At 54.5% G+C, this 17908-nt stretch overlaps 2 protein-coding genes across 9 annotated transcripts in view; one reads left to right on the forward strand and one right to left on the reverse strand.

Moving 5' to 3' along the window:
* The first annotated feature begins 928 nt into the window (after positions 1 to 928).
* Positions 929 to 4901, forward strand: GDF7 (growth differentiation factor 7). The gene is made up of 2 exons (XM_081587459.1): positions 929 to 1325; positions 3940 to 4901. Exons 1-2 carry the CDS (start codon positions 929 to 931, stop codon positions 4899 to 4901), a joined length of 1359 nt encoding a protein of 452 aa, XP_081443585.1.
* Positions 4902 to 12552: 7651 nt separating this feature from the next.
* LDAH (lipid droplet associated hydrolase) overlaps positions 12553 to 17908 on the reverse strand; it is a 102049-nt gene continuing 96693 nt past the window's right edge. For 4 of the 8 annotated variants that reach the window (XR_014083000.1, XR_014083014.1, XR_014083009.1 and 1 more), the window contains 3 exons: positions 17378 to 17454; positions 16256 to 16457; positions 15189 to 15628 (listed from right to left, as the gene is read on the reverse strand). The gene's annotated coding sequence lies outside the window, so the exon portion shown is untranslated. Of the gene's footprint in view, positions 12946 to 15188; positions 15629 to 16255; positions 16458 to 17194; positions 17455 to 17908 lie in introns of those variants that run through there. The other 4 variants (XM_081593665.1, XM_081593666.1, XM_081593661.1 and 1 more) reach the window with 2 other exon arrangements.

The following is a 17908-nucleotide window of genomic DNA, read 5'->3' on the forward strand; positions in this document are numbered from 1 at the left end:
CCTCACTTTCCACGCGCATATGAACTTGAGCCTCTCCCGCGCGGGAACCCCCTCGTCACCCCAAAGTTGCCTTCGTAGTTCCTGAACTCTTTTAAGATCCTGGCGCCCGTCTAAGCGCGCGTTCCGCACCCCTACCTTTGCTGGTTCGACCGTCGGTCCTCGTCCAGCTGTCTTTCCGGCCTGTCCTTTCAGGCCCCCAACCCTCTCTTCCCTACCGGTCATCTTTCTTGCTCCCGCCTCCCGCTCGGATCTTTGGAGGCTGTGCCAGGGTGGGGAACCGCGGGACCCGAGAGCAAAAACGCCTTTTGGCGGCGACCCCGCGCGCCCTGTGGCCTCTGCGCCCTCGTGGCCTCTCTGTGCGCCCTGGCCACGGGATCGTGGCACTGACCGGCGGGGCGAGCCCCTCCGCCGCCCCACCTCCGGCGTCTCAGGCTGAATAGTGCGGGGAGGGGGCGGGTGCTTCTCCGCAGGGGAATGGGGAAGGAGCTGGGCGGGTACCCGCGAGGCCTCGGAGCCTCTGATTCTCCAGGGCGCATCTGGCCCCGGGCGCAGCGTGGGCGGAGGGGGGGGATCGCCTGGCCCCGGGGAAGCGAGGCGGGGCCCAGGTGGGTGGCGGGAGCCTCGGGTCGGTGACACTCGCCTGACGAGCGTGGGGACGAAGAGCTCGGGTGGGACGAGGAGGCTCCGGCACGGGGCTCGGCTTTAGGCTGGAGTAGGGGGCGCGGCGCTGCGGCTGGAGCGTTCAGCAGGGGGCGCTGCTCTGGACGTTGGACGGGGGTGGGGTGGGGTGGGGTGGGGTGGGAGAGGAGGGGGGGCGCAGCTTGCAGCGCACACTTCCCCCATTATTAAACATTATGTTCAAAAGGCGCCGGGGGACTTCCCGAAGCCACGGAGCCCGCGCCGCCCGCCCGCCTGGCCCTCGGAGCCCATGGACCTGAGCGCGGCCGCCGCGCTGTGCCTCTGGCTGCTGAGCGCCTGCCGCCCCCGCGACGGGCTAGAAGCGGCCGCCGTGCTGCGGGAGGCGGGGGCAGGGCCAGCCGAGAGTCCGGGGGGCGGCGGCGGCGGCGGCGGCGGGACAACCCTCGCCGCGGCTGCGGGCGCCTCCGCTGCCCTGGCCGCCGCGTCTCCCGGGCCCCGCGGTGCGCGCCGCTCCACGGGCTCCGGCTTCAGGAACGGCTCGGTGGTGCCGCACCAGTTCATGATGTCGCTTTACAGGAGTCTGGCCGGGAGGACTCCGGCCGGGCCAGTCGCCGCCTCCACCTCGGGATCTGGCGGCCACGGCCGCGCGGACACAGTCACTGGCTTCGCGGACCAGGCGACCCCAGGTACTTTGCCGTCACCGCGCCCGTCCATCCTGTCTTGCGCCCCAGCACCATTCCCCTCGGTGTGGCGGTGGGGTGGGGGGGCGGACCTCGGTACCCGCACATCCCAGGCTCAGGTGTTAGAAAGTTCTCCGAGGCCCACGCACCCGAACTCACAGAGCCTGGACTCTGGCCAGAGCCGCGGTAGCTGGCGGGGGCCCGCGGCCCCAGAGGGCTCAGCCGGTCCTCTGCCCGGGCTGCCCTGGCCCTGCCGGCCCTGCGGGTCCCTTCGAGGAGGCAGGCTGAGTTGGAGATCCGGAGAAGCAAGGAAGGGATTCGGCCCAGAGGGACTGAGCAATGGTGGCGTTGGTTGCTTGATTGCTCTGCAGCTCCCAATCTTGCGGGGAGGGCCTTACAAACTGGGGGAAACCGAGGGGAACGCGGGACAGAGCGGGCATCAGACTAAAGTACAGGGCTCCGGAGAGGCTGGTGGCATCACCAGGTGCGAGGAGGGCCCTTCTCAGCAGGCTGGTCTGGGTGGAGGCGGGTGCCTGCCTGGTGCTGAGTCCCTGGGGAGGCAGAGGTAGAGGTGAGGAAGGCCTCTCTGGGACCAAGCACCCCACCTTGCTCCACCCTGAGCCCTCCAAAGGTAGGACTTGGGTGAGGCGGTGGTGGTTGGGGAGTGTCATCTGGATTTTATTAATCTCTATTGAAGCCATTAGAGCAGACAGATAGGGAAAATTTAACTAATTTCAGGCGGAAATGCAAGTAATTTCGGCCTTAATTCTATCCAGCCAGCGACCCAGCCTGGAAGGCAGGAGGGAAAGAAAGGCAATAGGGCTGGGAAGTAAGTGCTGCTGCCACCCAGGCCCTGCCCGGGAGCCACTGGGGGGTTCTATATGTCCACCGCTAGCCTGGGAAAGCAGGTAGAGGAGGTGCAGTAATCAGGTTTCTCATTCCCTCCAGCATACACACAGGGTCTACATAGGCTGCTTTATTTGGGAATGCAGGGACCTTCTGGGCCCAAATGGCCCTAAAGTCTGGTGGAAAATTTCAAGCATTCTCTGAGAGCCTGGGGTGCCCCCTGGATGGGATGCTAGGGCACTTGTAGGGAGCCTGAGTCCTGGTGTGCAGACCCTTGGGAGGGGCTGTCCCAGCTGTGGGAGAGGTGAGTTGTGTATGGCTCTGAGCTTGTAGAGACACCAGATGCTCTTCCTTAGATCGAGTTAGGCCTGCAGTGGCCTCAGCCTGAGCTAAATCCCAGGAAATATTGGAAAGGATGCAGCGGCAGAATCTCAAACCAGGGAGAGGCTTGCAGGGGAAGCTCAGAGAGAGTGCTGCTGCTCCCAAAGCCCCGGGGAGAAAGCATGGGGAGACGGAAGGAGCACTTTGCGCAGCACCTCTCCTGCTGCCTTCTGCCCTGAGCCTCCACTCAGAGCAGGGCTGCCTGAGGTCTCCAGAGGCCACAGCAGCACCCATACTTCGGCCCCCAGGAGTCGATGGCTTGGCGTCCAGTGGTTGGTGAGCAACACTCCAACAGTCGGGGGAGTCTGCACAGTCTCTTCACGTTTGGGGCAAAACGAAACCATATGACCTTCTTCAAAGGGAGCTCCTTATCTGCTGCTTGGTGGAATTTCAAATCTTTTCTTCCTTTCTGAGCCCCCAAAGAAAAAAAGTGTCTACGACCAGAAGTAAAATCCCGGAGGCTGAGTTGAGTCCTAACGGAGGGAAAGACTAGGTCTGCGAGGGGACCAGCGGGCCCTGGTGGGAGACCAGTCGGTCCTCTGCCTTCCCTGCAGCAGGGCGTCCCAGCCGCTTCAAGCCCTTCCCAGAAAGTGGCTTGCGCTGCTTTGCCGCCTTTCCCCTCTGTCGGAGGTGGCGGAAACACTGGGAGAAGCTTGAGCCTGGAGTTCCCCATGGCGACTAGGGGCTGAGCCGGGCCCCTATTTGGGCCTCACTTCCCCTCCGGCAGAGCGAGGAGGCTGGATGCGGGAAAGGGTGTCTGCAGCCCTGCGGACGCGTGCCCCTTCTGGACGAATATCGGAGGCCCAGCCTGCACGCGAGATCGTGTCCGGCTGGAATGTCCAGGCAGGGCTAGGGGACGAGAAGCCGCAGAAGTAGTTTGCAGGGGACAAGAACTTTCGGTTTTCGCCCAATCGCGACCCTGAGACTCTTCTGGAGGATAAGGAGAGCCATAAAGAGCAGTCCCCGGACCGCGCCTGGCCTGGCTTCCAGGTCTTGAAGAGGTGCATGACTTCTGATGCGCCCACCACGCCTCTTTCTGCCACCGGCCGAAAGTCTGGCCTCCGCCCTAATCTTCGAAAACCCATGGCTCTGGGGCAGGCAGCCGAACTGTAGAGTCGTAAGGCTTGGGTCTCGGTGCCGACGAGTTGGGCTAAGTTGGTTGGGTTGCTGGACATCATTTAGCTCGAACCAAAGCACACATCCCGATAACCTAAGCGACGGCTCCCTCTCTTTAGGCCAGGCTTTCGGACTGGAGCCGAGACGTCCGAGTGGGCGCCGGCCCCAGCGAGCCTTGCTCCCACACCAGGGCAATTGGGACTGTTTGCAGTTAGGGGGTGCACGCTTCGCTCTCACTCCCGTTCTTTCTCTCTCTGTCTCTGCTTGTCCCCTGCAGACGAATCTGCAGCCGAGACGGGCCTGAACTTCCTGTTCGACGTGTCCAGCCTTCCCGACGCAGACGAGGTGTTGGGCGCTGAGCTGCGCGTGCTGCGCCGCGAGTCCGGGGCGCGGGGCCCCGGCAGCGCGAGTCCCCCGTTGCTGCTGCTGTCCACGTGCCCCAGCGCCGCGCACGCCCCGCGCCTGCTGCACTCCCGGGCCGCCGAGTACCTGGACGCCGCGCGCTGGGAGGTGTTCGACGTGGCAGACGCCTTACGGCGCCACCGCCGGGAACCGCGCCCCAGCCGCGCGTTCTGCCTCTCGCTGCGCGGAGTGGTGGGTTCGGCGCGGGTTCCGCTGGCACTGCGGCTGCTGGGCTTCGGTTCGCGGGCCGGCGGCGGCGGCGCGGCGGCGGAGGAGCGCGCGCTGCTGGTGGTCTCCTCCCGCACGCAGAGGAAGGAGAGCCTGTTCCGAGAGATCCGCTCCCAGGCGCGCGCGCTCGGGGCCGCGCTGGCCGCGGAGCCGCCGCCGGATCCGGGACCCGGCGTGGGCTCGCCGACCGTGGTCATCGGCGGCCGCAGGCGGCGGCGGACGGCGTTGGCCGGGGCGCGGGCAGCTCAGGGCAGCGGCGGGGGCGCGGGCCGGGGCCACGGGCGCAGGGGCCGGAGCCGCTGTAGCCGCAAGCCCTTGCACGTGGACTTCAAGGAGCTGGGCTGGGACGACTGGATCATCGCGCCCCTGGACTACGAGGCGTACCACTGTGAGGGCGTGTGCGACTTCCCGCTGCGCTCGCACCTTGAGCCCACCAACCACGCCATCATTCAGACGCTGCTGAACTCCATGGCCCCGGATGCGGCGCCAGCCTCCTGCTGCGTGCCCGCGCGCCTCAGCCCGATCAGCATCCTCTACATCGACGCCGCCAACAACGTGGTCTACAAGCAATACGAGGACATGGTGGTGGAGGCCTGCGGCTGCAGGTAGCATGCGGGCCGGCTGGGCCAGGGCGGGGGCAGCCGCGCCACCCAGGGACTCCCCGCTGAAAAGCAGCTTGGGGTCGAGCCTGTCGCCTAGCGGGGGTGCGCGTCCGAGTCTGGCCCGGCGCCCTCGCGGAGGAGGGAGCGCGCACGTTCACATGCCAGCACGCACAGCCGCATACTCCTCACTCGTGTACACGTGCACGGTGGACGCATCGGAAGGCCTTGGGAAGAGAGAATCTGACGCTACCGAATGCCACAGGTCATGTGTATTTTGCAAACAGATCACTATTTTTGCGCCCACTGCCCCCTTTTGAGGAGAGGAGGGGTTTTGCGTTGCCGTGACAGTAACTGGCACTAAATCGAATAGAACCGGGTTAGGGAATTGGGGGCTTCAGAGTGGGGGAACTAACGGGATACTCGAGTAAGTCTCATTTCACCCCTTTTTTGTTTCTGGTCAAGTGTGGGGCACAGCCTGCTAGGAGGGAGGGGGTAGAGTTCCCGGTGTTGCTACTGGGGCCGACAGTAATGACCTTTCTGAAAGTTTGTGTTGCATCCGTCATTAACGCTGGAGAGGAACCGCTGCAAAAGGCCTCTTCTTTTCCCTTTAACTTCCAAAAAATCTAACATTTCCCAGTTTTGAAAGGGAAGTTTGTTGGAAAGATTGCATTGTGGAGCTTCACCACTTTTTTTTTTTTAAATCAATTCCAATTGGGAATGATCTAGAAAGTGGAAAAAACAATTTAGGAGGGGATAGGTGAGATGGGGCATAGGCTTATAACTGCGGGTCTGATCTGACTTGTCATCGGGGTAGGGTGGAGTCTTCCAGGTCCTGCAGCTCCTAAGCTGGGTAGACCAAGGTGGTCCTAGGGCCTTGGGGGGATGCAGGAGGAAGCTGGTGCAATGTTTGGGGATTGGGAAAGGGGGTTGCTCTGATTTTCCCTAAAAACCTGCCAGGAGGTTTTTCTAAGGAGCTGGGAGGAGGCTTCTAGGGTTGGAAAGAGGCACAGAGGTGGGTGGGGTGGGCAGGCTCCTGCCAAGGATTGAGGACTGGGGCTTGTCTGCCAGGTAGGCACAGCCCCCTCCAAATGGCACCCTCGGAGTGGCCCACATGTGCTTGTGTTTAGCTATCAAGTCTGTGTCGACTTTTGCATGCTTTCACTGTGTTGTTGTTGTAGTTTTTGGCAGTGCGATAGTAACGGGAAGTGAAGCCCCACAAAAGTGCTTTTGTGAGATTTCAGCTCCCCACAGCCCAGTGGTTCAGAGCAGGAGGAAGGTCGGTCCCTCCCCTCCTTGTTCCGTGGAGGGGTATCTGCAGTTTCGCTGCTGTGGTCCCTTCAGAAGGACCATGGTGTGGGGGCCAGAGGTGGAAGACTATCCCCGGTCTCTGTGTTTTGCCCCAAGAAGTCTTGCTGATAGTAGGATTGTCTGTCCCTGTAAAAGGGAGACAGAACACACCAGCCTTCATTGTTTTATTTGGTTCATTTCTACCTGGGGGCCCTCTGTGGCCCATGTAAATGATTGGGAGAAGGAAGAGAAACAGGTTGGATTCCACCTGCCTGGGGCTCTGAGAGCTTTCTTGAGAAACCCTGCAGTCCTCCTGGTCCTCCTGCTTAAGGCTGTGCTGGGCTTTCTCCTTTAGGGTCCCTGAGAGGCCTTCTTCGCCACTCTTCTTGTCTTGGATGCTAAGATCCAGGGCGATTTATACAAATCTTCATTCTCAGAGATTACACTCTTAAAGAGAGATTTGAAAGATTTAGATACAACTCATTTATTTAAGGGTCCCCATCTGAGTCCTTTTTATCTTTTAAAATCCCCCCAAAGGAGGAGAAAGCACATTTATAATGTGAATTTATATGCTGTGGCTATGTAAGTAGCTATCCATAACCAGACAATGCAAGTCTCTTCACATTAAAACAAAAATCCCAAAGTGGCTGCTGCAGTACACTTCCAGTCAATTTCAGTGACTGGGTAAACATCTATGAATTTTGCCAGAGAAGTGACACTCTCATTTTCTAAACTATGATTTGAATAGTATTTGCATAGTGATTACTCTGAGACCTGTCACAATGAAGAATTTTTTTTTAAAGGGCACTAAAGTATTAAAAGTCATGATATTAGAAGTTTTAGAAAGGGAGCTGAAAAACTATAGCTAAATATTATTTTGAAGAAATGCTACGATATTTAATCTCTTTGGACAAAAGCAAACATTTGATACTTTGTTAATGACTAGGAGAAATGTCTTGATTTAGTCTGATCTTTCTATAACAGGAAAAAAAAAGTCCATTTTCTGTTTCCTCCTGTTGACCTGCTTCCACCAAGATGTAATGGAAGTGGTGGAGGAAGTGAGATGTCTCCCTCATCTCGAGTCCAGGCTGCACCCCATGGTGGGGGGCATTGTCCTTAGTCAATGACAGCTCCTTCGATGACCCCTGATGCCCTCACTGTGTTCTTTGTTTATCAGACGAAAGGAATGCCGCCTAGATTTCATGTGGAGATGCACAAACCCACCAGGGACCACTGTGTCCCGTCTCAGGCCTCTGTATATCAGAGTTAAAAGGAGGTGAACAGAGAGGACGATGTGTTTTGCTTTGTAAAAAAGACAGCAAACGGGTCATCACACGTGGAGACAGGTTTTTTCTGTGGAGATGTGGTTACAATAGCTTTGTCAAGAGGTGGACACAAGTGTTGTGCCTGCACGGTCAGTAGTACCCTGTACTGTCATCTGTCTTCCAGGCAGTGGGGAGCGGGCCCGAATTAGCCAGCCTGAATCTCTGGTCCCCATAGATGGAAGAATGGGCTGCTGATGGTCATGGGTGGAGTGTCAGGACTGTGAGTGGAGGTGGCCCTCCTTTAGCGTGGGGTCCCCAAACTCTTCCTCTCAAAGGAGACCCAACTTCCTATATTGCTGGGGGAGAATCGAGATCCTTCAAACCATTCTTCTTGCTAGAGAGGAGGGTTTGGCATTACTGCCTGGGGAGCACAGGGCAGGCCAGCTGGGGCCCTTGGGGGTGGTGCCAGGTCTGCCAGATACCCAGGCAGTCTGGTCACTGCCGCTTGAAGCCAGACTTCCATATTAAGGGTGACCCCAGCGCTGGCAAGCGGCTGTCCCCACCGATACTGCTGTGCTTGCCTGGTTGAATTCCAGGTTTCCAAGCATCAGGACTGGGTCCTCTGGAGAGGGTGGCAGGCCTTGTCAGCTTAGCTTGGGGAAGCAGGCTTGAGCTGCGCCGTTCATCCAGTACATGCTCCCCTTCGCCCTCCTGTCCTGGCCATTTTTGTTGCTGCCATGGCAGGGGAGGGAGAAGACAGGTGGACTGTGTGATCGACGAGTCGCCCCGTCAAACCCTCTACAGGGACTTCTCCCTTGATGGCTCTTGGAGGAGGTGTCAGCAGGAGCAGAAACCTGGCTCCTATTTGTGCTCAAGAGAGACTGACTACCTTGTGGATGTCATCACAGTGTAACTCAAGCCCTACAAGTCAATTATCCTGTTTGCAATCTCATTCAAACTCAAAGCAGAAAATAACTAGGGACTGTAGACTGATCTTTTCCTTAAAGCAGAGACAAAAACTGAATGCTTTCCAAGTGCAGCTCGTGCAAAGTCTGACTCTCCCCTTGCTTGAACGTGGGCTCTAGAGAATCCAGTGAGAGGATGAGAAAGCACTATAGCCTCCTCTGGACCACACATGCTATCAGGAGCCTTGGGGATTCTTGGGACACAGAGCTTCCTGCAGGTCCAGAAAGCAGGACCAGCTCAGTGGGCCTTGGGCAGAGGACCTCTGGGGGACACCAGGTGGGCTGGGCTGGGAGGTGCTGGAAAGCAGGGTCTGAGAGGGCCTAGGTCTGATCATGCTCTCAGAAAGGGTCTGGACTGGGGAGGAAAGAGTCATGGCTGAGTGACCCCAGAAGCTAGAGGGCAGTGAGGTGGGAAGTAGCTGGAGCCCTCCATGGGGCTGTGGGCAGTGCTGGAGGCCGAGCCTGCCATGGAAGTGCCCACAGGAAGGCCACTCCACCGAGCATCTCTGGAGAACTCTGGCAAGTTATGGATGGTCACCTCCCTGCTCAGAGCATCAGTAAAATGAGGAGCACTTGGGTCCTGTGGGTTAGGATTGTCCTTTGTCTGCAGAGCCCATTCACGTCATTCAAAGGCAGAGCAGACGTGACTTCCTGGAGAAGGTTACCTCCGACCCAGCCCCAGAGCCGCTGTCACAGGTGCTGTAGCTTTTTCCTCTGTGTTTGTGTGTGGGGGGGAGTGTGTCTGTTCATTACACTCTTAGCCTCCATTGGTGCTTCTTAGATGTTGCTCTGGTATCCTCCCGGGGCAGGGTAGGCCACGAGTCCCGGGGGTCGGGCTCAGCTCACTAGAGCCATGACTCTTCTCACATCATGTCCCAGCTGAGAGGCGCTATCGGCCCCACTGGAATTCTGCCTGTGCTCCAGGGTGGGTAGAGCTACACTTCGCTGAGATTTTTCTGTGACCAAGTCTTGGGTGGGGGCTCCCATGCTGCAGGTACCCCTCTGGGAGAAGAGAACAGAAAAGATGGCGCTTTGCTGCAGCCCAAACAGGGACCTGGGCTGTCACGGAGTCCCTGGACGAGGCGGGCAAGCCCACCTGAGGGTGAACTGCTCCGCCAGGGCCCTACCTGGCCCTCAGCCACCTCATTGCCGGGCCAGCGTGTGGCCCAGCTGCTGGGGGTGTAACCCAGGGGCAGACGCCAGAAAAGCTATGCTTCCTCTTCTTTTTGAAGCCCTGGATGCCAGTGGCAGAGTTGAACACTAAGGAACACGAGAAGGGAGGAGAGAAAAAGATGTTATTTCTAACTTTTCAGACAGCTCAGCCTTTGGCTCCTGGAGCCTTCGACCCTTTATTGGAGCAGTCTTCTTCTTCCTTTTGTGCTGTCCTGGACTTTAATCTGCACCCAGGGCTTAAAACTGCAAACAGTTAACTCCCACCGAAGCTCTAGGTTAGAGAAGCCTGTTCCGTCTGGGAAGGCCACACTCCCAGTCTGCAGACAGCCAGCTGCGTAGATGTGGCTGCATAGAGAGGGTTGGAAGTCAGCCTGGTCCATCACTGGGGGTGATTTTGGCCACGTGGGCTCTGGTCCCTCATTCAGGGCTGCTCTCTGCTTGTTCCATTTGTGCTTCCAGAGCTCAGCTTCTTCCCACCTGCCCTGCAATTGTCTCCACCTTGTTTGCTGTGTGTGCAGCGGGCCTGGGGCTTGGCGGCGGGCAGCGTTGGGAGGTTGGGGCTTCGTGGCTGCAGCAGCGGCTGTAGCAGAGCCACCTGGGCCTCCCAGGGTAAAATCAAAGTGTGTGAGGTCATTGCAAAATCAGTTTGCATTTCAAGTCATGCTTGTAGTTGTTGAAAAGTACAAATACACCCCCAGAGAATCACAGGCAGTGGGCAGTGGTACGCTTTCTCTGCCTTGGCAGACCTTCCAGGGGCAGTCCTTGGGCCCCTGCTAGTACCTCTAGTATCTAGTCTGTGTGCTGTGTTGGCAGAAGAAAGGACTAGCTTCTCTCTCACACACACCCCTATGGAGTAAGAGGGCTGGAGTGTTCATAGACCCTTCCCAAGAAGTGTTTCTGCAGGCAGGTGAGTCTGTGGGCAGGACAGCTTGGCGTGCTACTTACTGTATGAAGCACATTTTTCACTCTTTTTTTTTTTTGCCTGGTGAACTTCCCTCTGTTAGTTTAAGGCAGTGCAGAAGCTTTTAATCTTCTAAGTCAGTAATGGGATGTGAAATAAATTGTCTAGAAGAACAAGAAGAAGCTTTGCACAGCAAGTTCCAGGTGCCTTTGGGCCTGGAGGTTCAAGACCTTCCAGACGCAGCGAGGTGTTTTTGCTTTTGCGTTTCTTTTCCACTGGCTTTTAAGATGCAGGCCAACAGGAGTGTGATGGTGTGGAGATCTGGCCCGGTGAGTGTGGACCAGTGGTGGTCTTTGCAGCCCATTGTTTTCTTCTCTGTGCTTTTCCACCTGACCACCAGTTACTGCATCCAAAGGGCAGGGGCAAAGTATCTATCTGTTCCCAGCATCGACACCGCTCAGACACTTGGCTGCCAGAATCGAGAACCTCAGCCAGGCCTTCCTGGGCTGAGGTGTGCTTGTGCCGGACAGTGACAAGACTCCCATCCTCTGGGGCTTATTCATGGGAGTCCTGCTGAGTTAGAGGTCAATACAAACCCATCGGGAAGCACGCCCTTCCCTTGAGGCCACTCCCTGGGCTGCAGGATGGGGAAGAGCGATCTCTGGCTGGAGGTTCACTGCAGCCACACACAGCCATACCTGTTGTGCATTCTTTGTGATGAGCCTGTTTTCTCTCACGCCTCTCAACCTGGAGCAGCCCTCACCTAGATTTTTCCGGGGGTGAGTCTGAAAAGCAGTGACAAGGTGTGTCAGAGGCCTTTCCTTGTCTGCATGTTTATCTCTGAGTGACTGAAGGCTGCCAAGGGCAGAAAAAGGGGCACGTGTCCCCGCGGCTCAGGGCAGCAGGAACTTGGCTTGAGGGGAGCAGGCTGGCTTGAGGAAGGCTGCACCCATTAGCAGGGCTTATTTTCTTTGCAACTTATATTTCCAGGTCAGGACCTGTGAGAGTCAGAGCAAAGTCAGCCATGCAGCACTCTGTTTCGGAGGTGATGATACAGTTCAGGGAGAAAGCAAGCTCGTGATAAAATGTGTTTTCTGGCTGGGAAGTACTCAAGTTCCAAGCCAGGAACGGAGGCTCTGGAAAGGGGAAACATCTCTGTCTTTCTCCACCTGGAGAGCATCTTTAGAGTAATGGTTTCATTTTGTTTTTTGGCATTTCACTTTATGCTGTAGCGTGAAGAACTTTTATGTTTTTTATGAGGAAGAATCATCTTCGAGTCACTTTAGGTCTTTTAGCTGCAAGTATTTCACCCCACATGCAAAGTTAATGATTGCTTTTAACAAGATTTCTGTAATGATTTCTTTACTTGCCTTCAATAGATGACAATAGAAGATTCTGAAAAGTTTGCAAAGTATTTTCTTTCTTCTTCTTCTTTTTCTTTAATATATAAAGCAGCAGCTCTTCTCACTGTGAAGGCTTCTACAGAAGTCCAGCACCAGCTTACCTGCGGTGCGTTTGCACAGGAGCTGGGCAGGCAGTGGCGTCTGATGTGATGGGCATCCTGCCTTTTGCCAAACATGCCCTCCAGTGCCGATATGGTGATTTTAAAGGAAATGGGCGAAACTCAAAATGACGGCAATGCCATCACACCTGAATGACATGCTGTTCCATCAGCAGCTAAAGACACAGTTAACGATTTGGGGGGATGGATAGACGCCCCTTTTGTTTTGCAGTGACACTGTTTCTCAGCTTGGCTTGGGAGTGAGATGGGGAAGCCGGGGAGGTTTTTAGACTCATTTAACACAAACTGAAATTTCCTTTGTCACCTGTCTTCTAACTCCGGTTCGGCCTGAGGCTTGGGGGCTGGAGCTTGGGCCATTAATTTCCCTGCTGCCCGGCTTGGCCATCTGAGTGGCACGAGCCGAAGTCGTGAATGCCACCCCTGTGCTCAGGCCGGCTAGCAGGGAACTCTTCAAGGGCAGATACAAACCCACTGTGTATATGTATTATCAAATTTAAATAGACTGTACATATTGTAATGTAAATGAACTGTAAAACAGCAATCTATTTTTCTGGACAGTTATATAGCAGTATATATTTGTTAAACGTGCTTGTATACTCTTCATTAACCGTCTTAATATTTTGTACAGATAAGTTGATTAAATATTTTATTGTTAAAACTGCTCCTGGCTGGTCTTTAGAGAATCACCTTTTGACTTGTTATCTTGTTTTCTCGTGTTGAGAATAGCAGTCAACCTCTGAGAGTTTAAGAGCGGATGCATTGAAACCGGAGGTTCTGGGCCCATGAGTCTTTAAGCTGATGGACTGCTCCCCCTTGAAACACCTCAGGCTGAGTCCAGGAAGGTGGGGGCTCGAGCCATGGGGCTGCTGCTCCCTGGGTCTTTGTGACTGGTATGACATTGCAGAGGACACTGTGCAGCTACACATGGTATGAAGCCACTGCAGGGGAAGGGAGAAGAAATCAAGCTTGGGTTGAGGGGAGGAGAGGCCAAAACACAGAGGAAAACACCTTTTCTTTGGAAAACAAGCACTGGCATTGGTAATGAGTGATCACTGTCATTCCAAGCACAGAGTGAGTGGACAGATTCTCTGTTTACAGATGTCTTGGGCTGCTGCTGGATCTAGAAATCCAGGCACTCCCACCCTGCAGGCTGCACAGTTGTGAATCCTAGCAGCAGAAGCCCAACTGCTGCAGCTTCCTCTGCAAGGCTCGTTAACATGCGTCAGGAAAACCAGAAAGTCCTGCAGCGAGTTTGACAGGGCACTGCTTCTCGGTACTCTTCTGGACAAGTACAGAGATCTGTGCTTGGTGATGCCGTCTCGGCTCCTTCAGCAGCTCTCCTAGACTGGGCAGGAGAGGACAGACCACACAGTCTTCCTCTCCCAGCTGTTTCCTATAGTTGAATGAGAAAGCTGTTGATTTCATCCATTCCTAAGTATTTCTGGGGAATTAGTGACGGAGCAGCAGTTGTGGGATGAGGACTTGGCCTCACTACTGACTTGTGACCAGGATCACCTTCTCTGGGCTATGGATTGGGCCAGTGTGACTCACCTTTTCACAGAGCGATGGAGCGCACGTCCACTGTAATCCAGTGTTCTTGTGGGATTTTAATGCCTGTCCCTATGTCATGTGTCTTTCTCTGGTGAAAGGTAAATCGAGAAAGCTCCCTTTTTGCTTCTCACTTTCATGACTACCAAATAAAGGAGCCTCTAAGTTAAAAAAATAAAACAAAACAAAACAAAACATTTTGGCCACACTGCAGGGCATGTGGGATCTTATTAATAGTTCCCCAAACAGGGATCGAACCTGTGCCCCCTGCATTGGAAGCACAGAGTTTTAACTGGACCACCAGGTAAGTTCCAAGGAGTTTCTTTGGCAGAAAAACGTTCACCTTGTAACTAACTCATTTGGCAGGTTGTTGTAAACGCACAGGCTTCATGACTCTGCCATTGAAAAAGGTAAAGTCTTACATTACTTCGATGATAACAACCCTCAGTCAGGTCTTCATTTTTGTATTTTTCACTCTCCACTTAACCCACCCCGGAATTCTGTGGTTAGAGGAGTACACTTTCAGTTGAGAAGGGCTAGTTACAGGGAGAAGGGAAAGTCAGGAGCCGTGTTTAAAACTTTGTCCTATTTCCCAAACACTGATGAGAGATGGTCCAAAGGCCCTGCAACGACCGATGCTAAAAGGAGGCAAAGACGGACTTCTCCGCTCCCCCAGGCCCCCGGCCCTGGTGTGCCCACTGCCTGCTCATCTCAAGGCAGGCTGAGGCCAAGATGCCACCACCTGCTGCCTCCCTGAGAGCGGAGCTGCCTGATCTGGTTGTGGATGCCTCGTGCTCCTGTACCCCAGGGAAGCTCTCTTCTGCTCAGAAGGAACAGTGATCTGGGGAGAAGCTTGTCCGTTGTGACGTGTCACCGGAGTGCAGCCACCAACCGTGAGGCTGGGGGCGTCCGCCGAGCCCTAATCACATGCAGATGCTTGGCCCTGCAGCGGCGGCCAGCGGGAGGAAGCCCAGATGTGGTGCGAAGCCCGCGCAGCGTGGATTTGCAGAGGCGGGATGCTGGTCCCCCTGTGGGTGCGGGGGGAGGCCCTGCAGGTGCACCCACACCCCTGGCTGTCATGGCCGCCCAGTCAGAGGGTCACATTCCCATCCCGGGAAGAGGAATTTTCCCATAGACTCACCCAGCAAGGGAGTCTGTCCCAGCGTGGGGAGGTCAGCACAGCCCCTCTGCCAGAACGTCTGAGGAATGTGATGCAAAATGAAAACGCTCTGCTGTCCCAGAGCCGGGGCTCGTGTATTGTTGCTTGTAATTCCCACTTGGGGTGCCGCACGGGGTTAGCTCGCAACAAATAATAACCACATATTTGGTCGTTGCTAATACCCAAAGTCCACAGGTTTTCTAATCACAGAAGAATGGAAGTAACAGTTGCAGCTGGACAGCCGAAGAATGGGCCACGGCATGCAGTGGCCTAACTGAGAGTGGCCAGCCTGTGTCCTGGAATCTGACTCAGCGGTGCACAGTGAGGCTGGGGAAGTGCTTAAGGGATAAACGAGCAAGTCCTTGTCACAACTGCATTTACACACTCAGTTTTGAGGGACAAGGAGTCCCAGCGATGTGATCCTCTGACAAGTCCGACCGACTGAGGGAACTATATTTCTTGAGAGCTTGCATATTAAGTATGGCAACAACTTTTTATTAATTTAGAAAACAAGTTATTGACTCGTCTGTGTGACAGGCCTTATGCTATAAGCCGTGAGCATAGAGAGTAGACTAGACACAAGGCCCATCTCCTAGGACTCTCCTTTCAGGGGCAGGAAGGAGTGTTAATAGTGGGGCAGGGAGGATAAAAATCCAGTTCCTGCAATAATAGCAAGTGCTTCACTAGGGACAGGGCCAGGGGGGCTAAGAGGGCTCTGATGGAAGGAGAAAGGGAAAGAGGGCTCTGGGAGGCAGAAGCAGCTGGTATTTTGGGTCAAGCCTCCAGGGGATGGGGTCAAGGCCTGGGTACCCTTAAAGCTGCAGCAGTGGATCCCAGAGGTTCAGGGCACAGGGCACTTCTGAGAAGCAGACAGAAGTGAGCATCTCTGGACCACTGGGTGGCCCTGGACAGAGCTGCAGAGACCAGAACGTGGAACTGAGCCTTAGCTCTGACCCCCTGCGCCCACCACGTGGTGCCTGAGACACCCCACCCCAAACCCCTCTCTGTCTCATCTTCCAATCTTTTAATGCTACTCAGTTATTACCAACCATCTACTCTTCACTTCTGCTGACAACCTGGCCCTCGAATGCCCTTCTGGGACTCCCTTTCCCAACCCTCCACTCTTGCCAGGCTGCCTGCCTGCTCTTTTCCTCCAGGAGGCAGCAGGAGGCTCTGGGGAGGAAGGGGTGAGGCCGTGGCCCTGGGGCACAGGCCAAGGGTCACTCAGCAGCTCTGAGGTCTTGACCGAGTCCCCCACTTGGCACCTGCGTGGTGGCACATGTAGTCGTGAGGCCTGAGTGAGATGCTCTAAGTGCAGGGTGAGGAGCATGTTCCAAACACACCCAAGTTCCACCTTTCCACCTGTCCTTCTGACACCAGGAACAGCACCCACTGTCCCCCACAGAATGTTTCTCTTTACAGAGTTGCGGCAACCTGGAGCCCTCTGTGGCCCCCCAGCCGTGAGAGGCCTGCGGTCTGCTGGAAGAGGACACGCCCATGTCCCACAACGGCTCCCCACCTGGGCCAACATGATAGCTCACCTGCGTCTCCAGCAGGCAGACACAGGAACCTCAGCCCCGGAAAGGGCAATCTTTTCTGTCCTCGGCACTCCTGCAGGAGGGGCTTCAGCCTGAAGGCCTCAGAGATGTATTTGTTCACAGAGCACATGTGGTCCCAGGCACTGCCCGCTCCCCAAGCTCAACCCCGCCAAGGGAGGGAAGAGCCCAGGGATGTCTCTTCTCTCTAGCAGGAGGAGGCCAGGAACAAAGATGATGTCTCTTGTCATTTAAGAAACACTTTGTCATACAGAGTGAAGTAAGTCAATGAGCGAAAAATAAATGTCATATTAATGCATACATATGGAATCTAGAAAAACAGTACAGAAGAACCTATTTGCAGGGCAGGAATAGAGTGCAGATGGAGAGAACAGACATGTAGACGTTGTCGGGGGGGAAGGGGGGATGAATTGGGATTGACACATATATATACCACCACGTGTAAAATAGAGAGCTAGTGGGAAGCTGCTGTACGGCACAGGGAGCTCAGCAAGCTCAGCTTGGTGCTCTGTAATGACCTGGAGGGGTGGGATGAGGGGGTGGGGTGAGCCAAGAGGGAGGGGATGTATGTATACGTACAGCTGATTCACTTCCTTGTATAGCAGAAACACAACACTGTAAGGTAACTATACCCCCAGACAATAAAAAAAAAAAAAAAAAAAAACCATTTTACTTCCTACATCTTTTCTAAAAGACTATGAGTTCCTCGAGGGGATGTTTGGGTGCTTGGGGCTGTGTGTGGGAGGCCTGTATGGCCTGGGGTCAGAAAGCTGTCAGGTGGGGGACTGGCCCCCTCCTTTATCAATATGAATCAGAAACGCTGAGACAGTTAGAAGGTCTCAGGCTGGGTGAAACAATACAGAAATGGGGAATCGCAGAGTCCTGCACAGCACCACAGGGAAGAGAGTACAAGACAAACAAGTGTGCTGTCGTCCTTTGGGTACCATTTAATAGAACATCTACCAGACAGGGTGCTAAATACTATATGCAAGACCTCACCTGACCCCATTAAAGAGAAACGAAAACCTTTCCAAGGTCCTACAGCTAATGCAAGTGCTTTCAAGGGTGAGGACAGTGGGGGAGGGGAGGTGAAGCCTCTGAACATACCTAATAAACGAAAGACCCACGATTTGAAACACAGTCTTTATGTCTTCATTTACTTCCTAGAAGAAGTAATTCACTTTCTGGAAAAGAAGCAATAAGAGACAGATGCAGAAGGACAGAGCATGTTTTTTTTTTTTTTTCCCGAAATAATTATTTGTATACATTTCAAAATCATCTCAAACATACAGAAATGTTGCAAGAACAAAGAACATTTTTTTCCTCTGAACTATTTGAGAGTAAACTGACATAATGTCCTATGGCTCTGACACATTTCAGTGTGTCTTCACTGAAAATAAGGACATTCTCCTACTTACCCACAATAAAACCACTGACATTAGAAAATTACCATTGATCTCTTATTCCCATTTAAAAACTTTAGATCCCATGCAATGAAGTTTTGCAAACTGTCCCAACAGTGTTTTTTCTTTTTCTTTTTATATAACATCTAATCCAGAATCAGGTGTTACGTTAAGTTGTTGTGTTCCCTCAAGTCTGGAACTAAACTTAATTTTAATATAATGCAGGATACAGAAA

Source organism: Giraffa tippelskirchi, chromosome 4 (genome assembly GCF_054371585.1).
Source record: "Giraffa tippelskirchi isolate mGirTip1 chromosome 4, T2T-mGirTip1v1.2.pri, whole genome shotgun sequence".
Classification (NCBI taxonomy): Eukaryota; Metazoa; Chordata; class Mammalia; order Artiodactyla; family Giraffidae; genus Giraffa; species Giraffa tippelskirchi.

Coding starts and splice junctions, on each gene's coding strand:
- GDF7 (XM_081587459.1), top strand. CDS start 929: ATGGACCTGAGCGCGGCCGCCGCGCTGTGCCTCTGGCTGCTGAGCGCC. Junction 1,326..3,939: donor CGCGGACCAGGCGACCCCAG/GTACTTTGCCGT, acceptor TGTCCCCTGCAG/ACGAATCTGCAGCCGAGACG.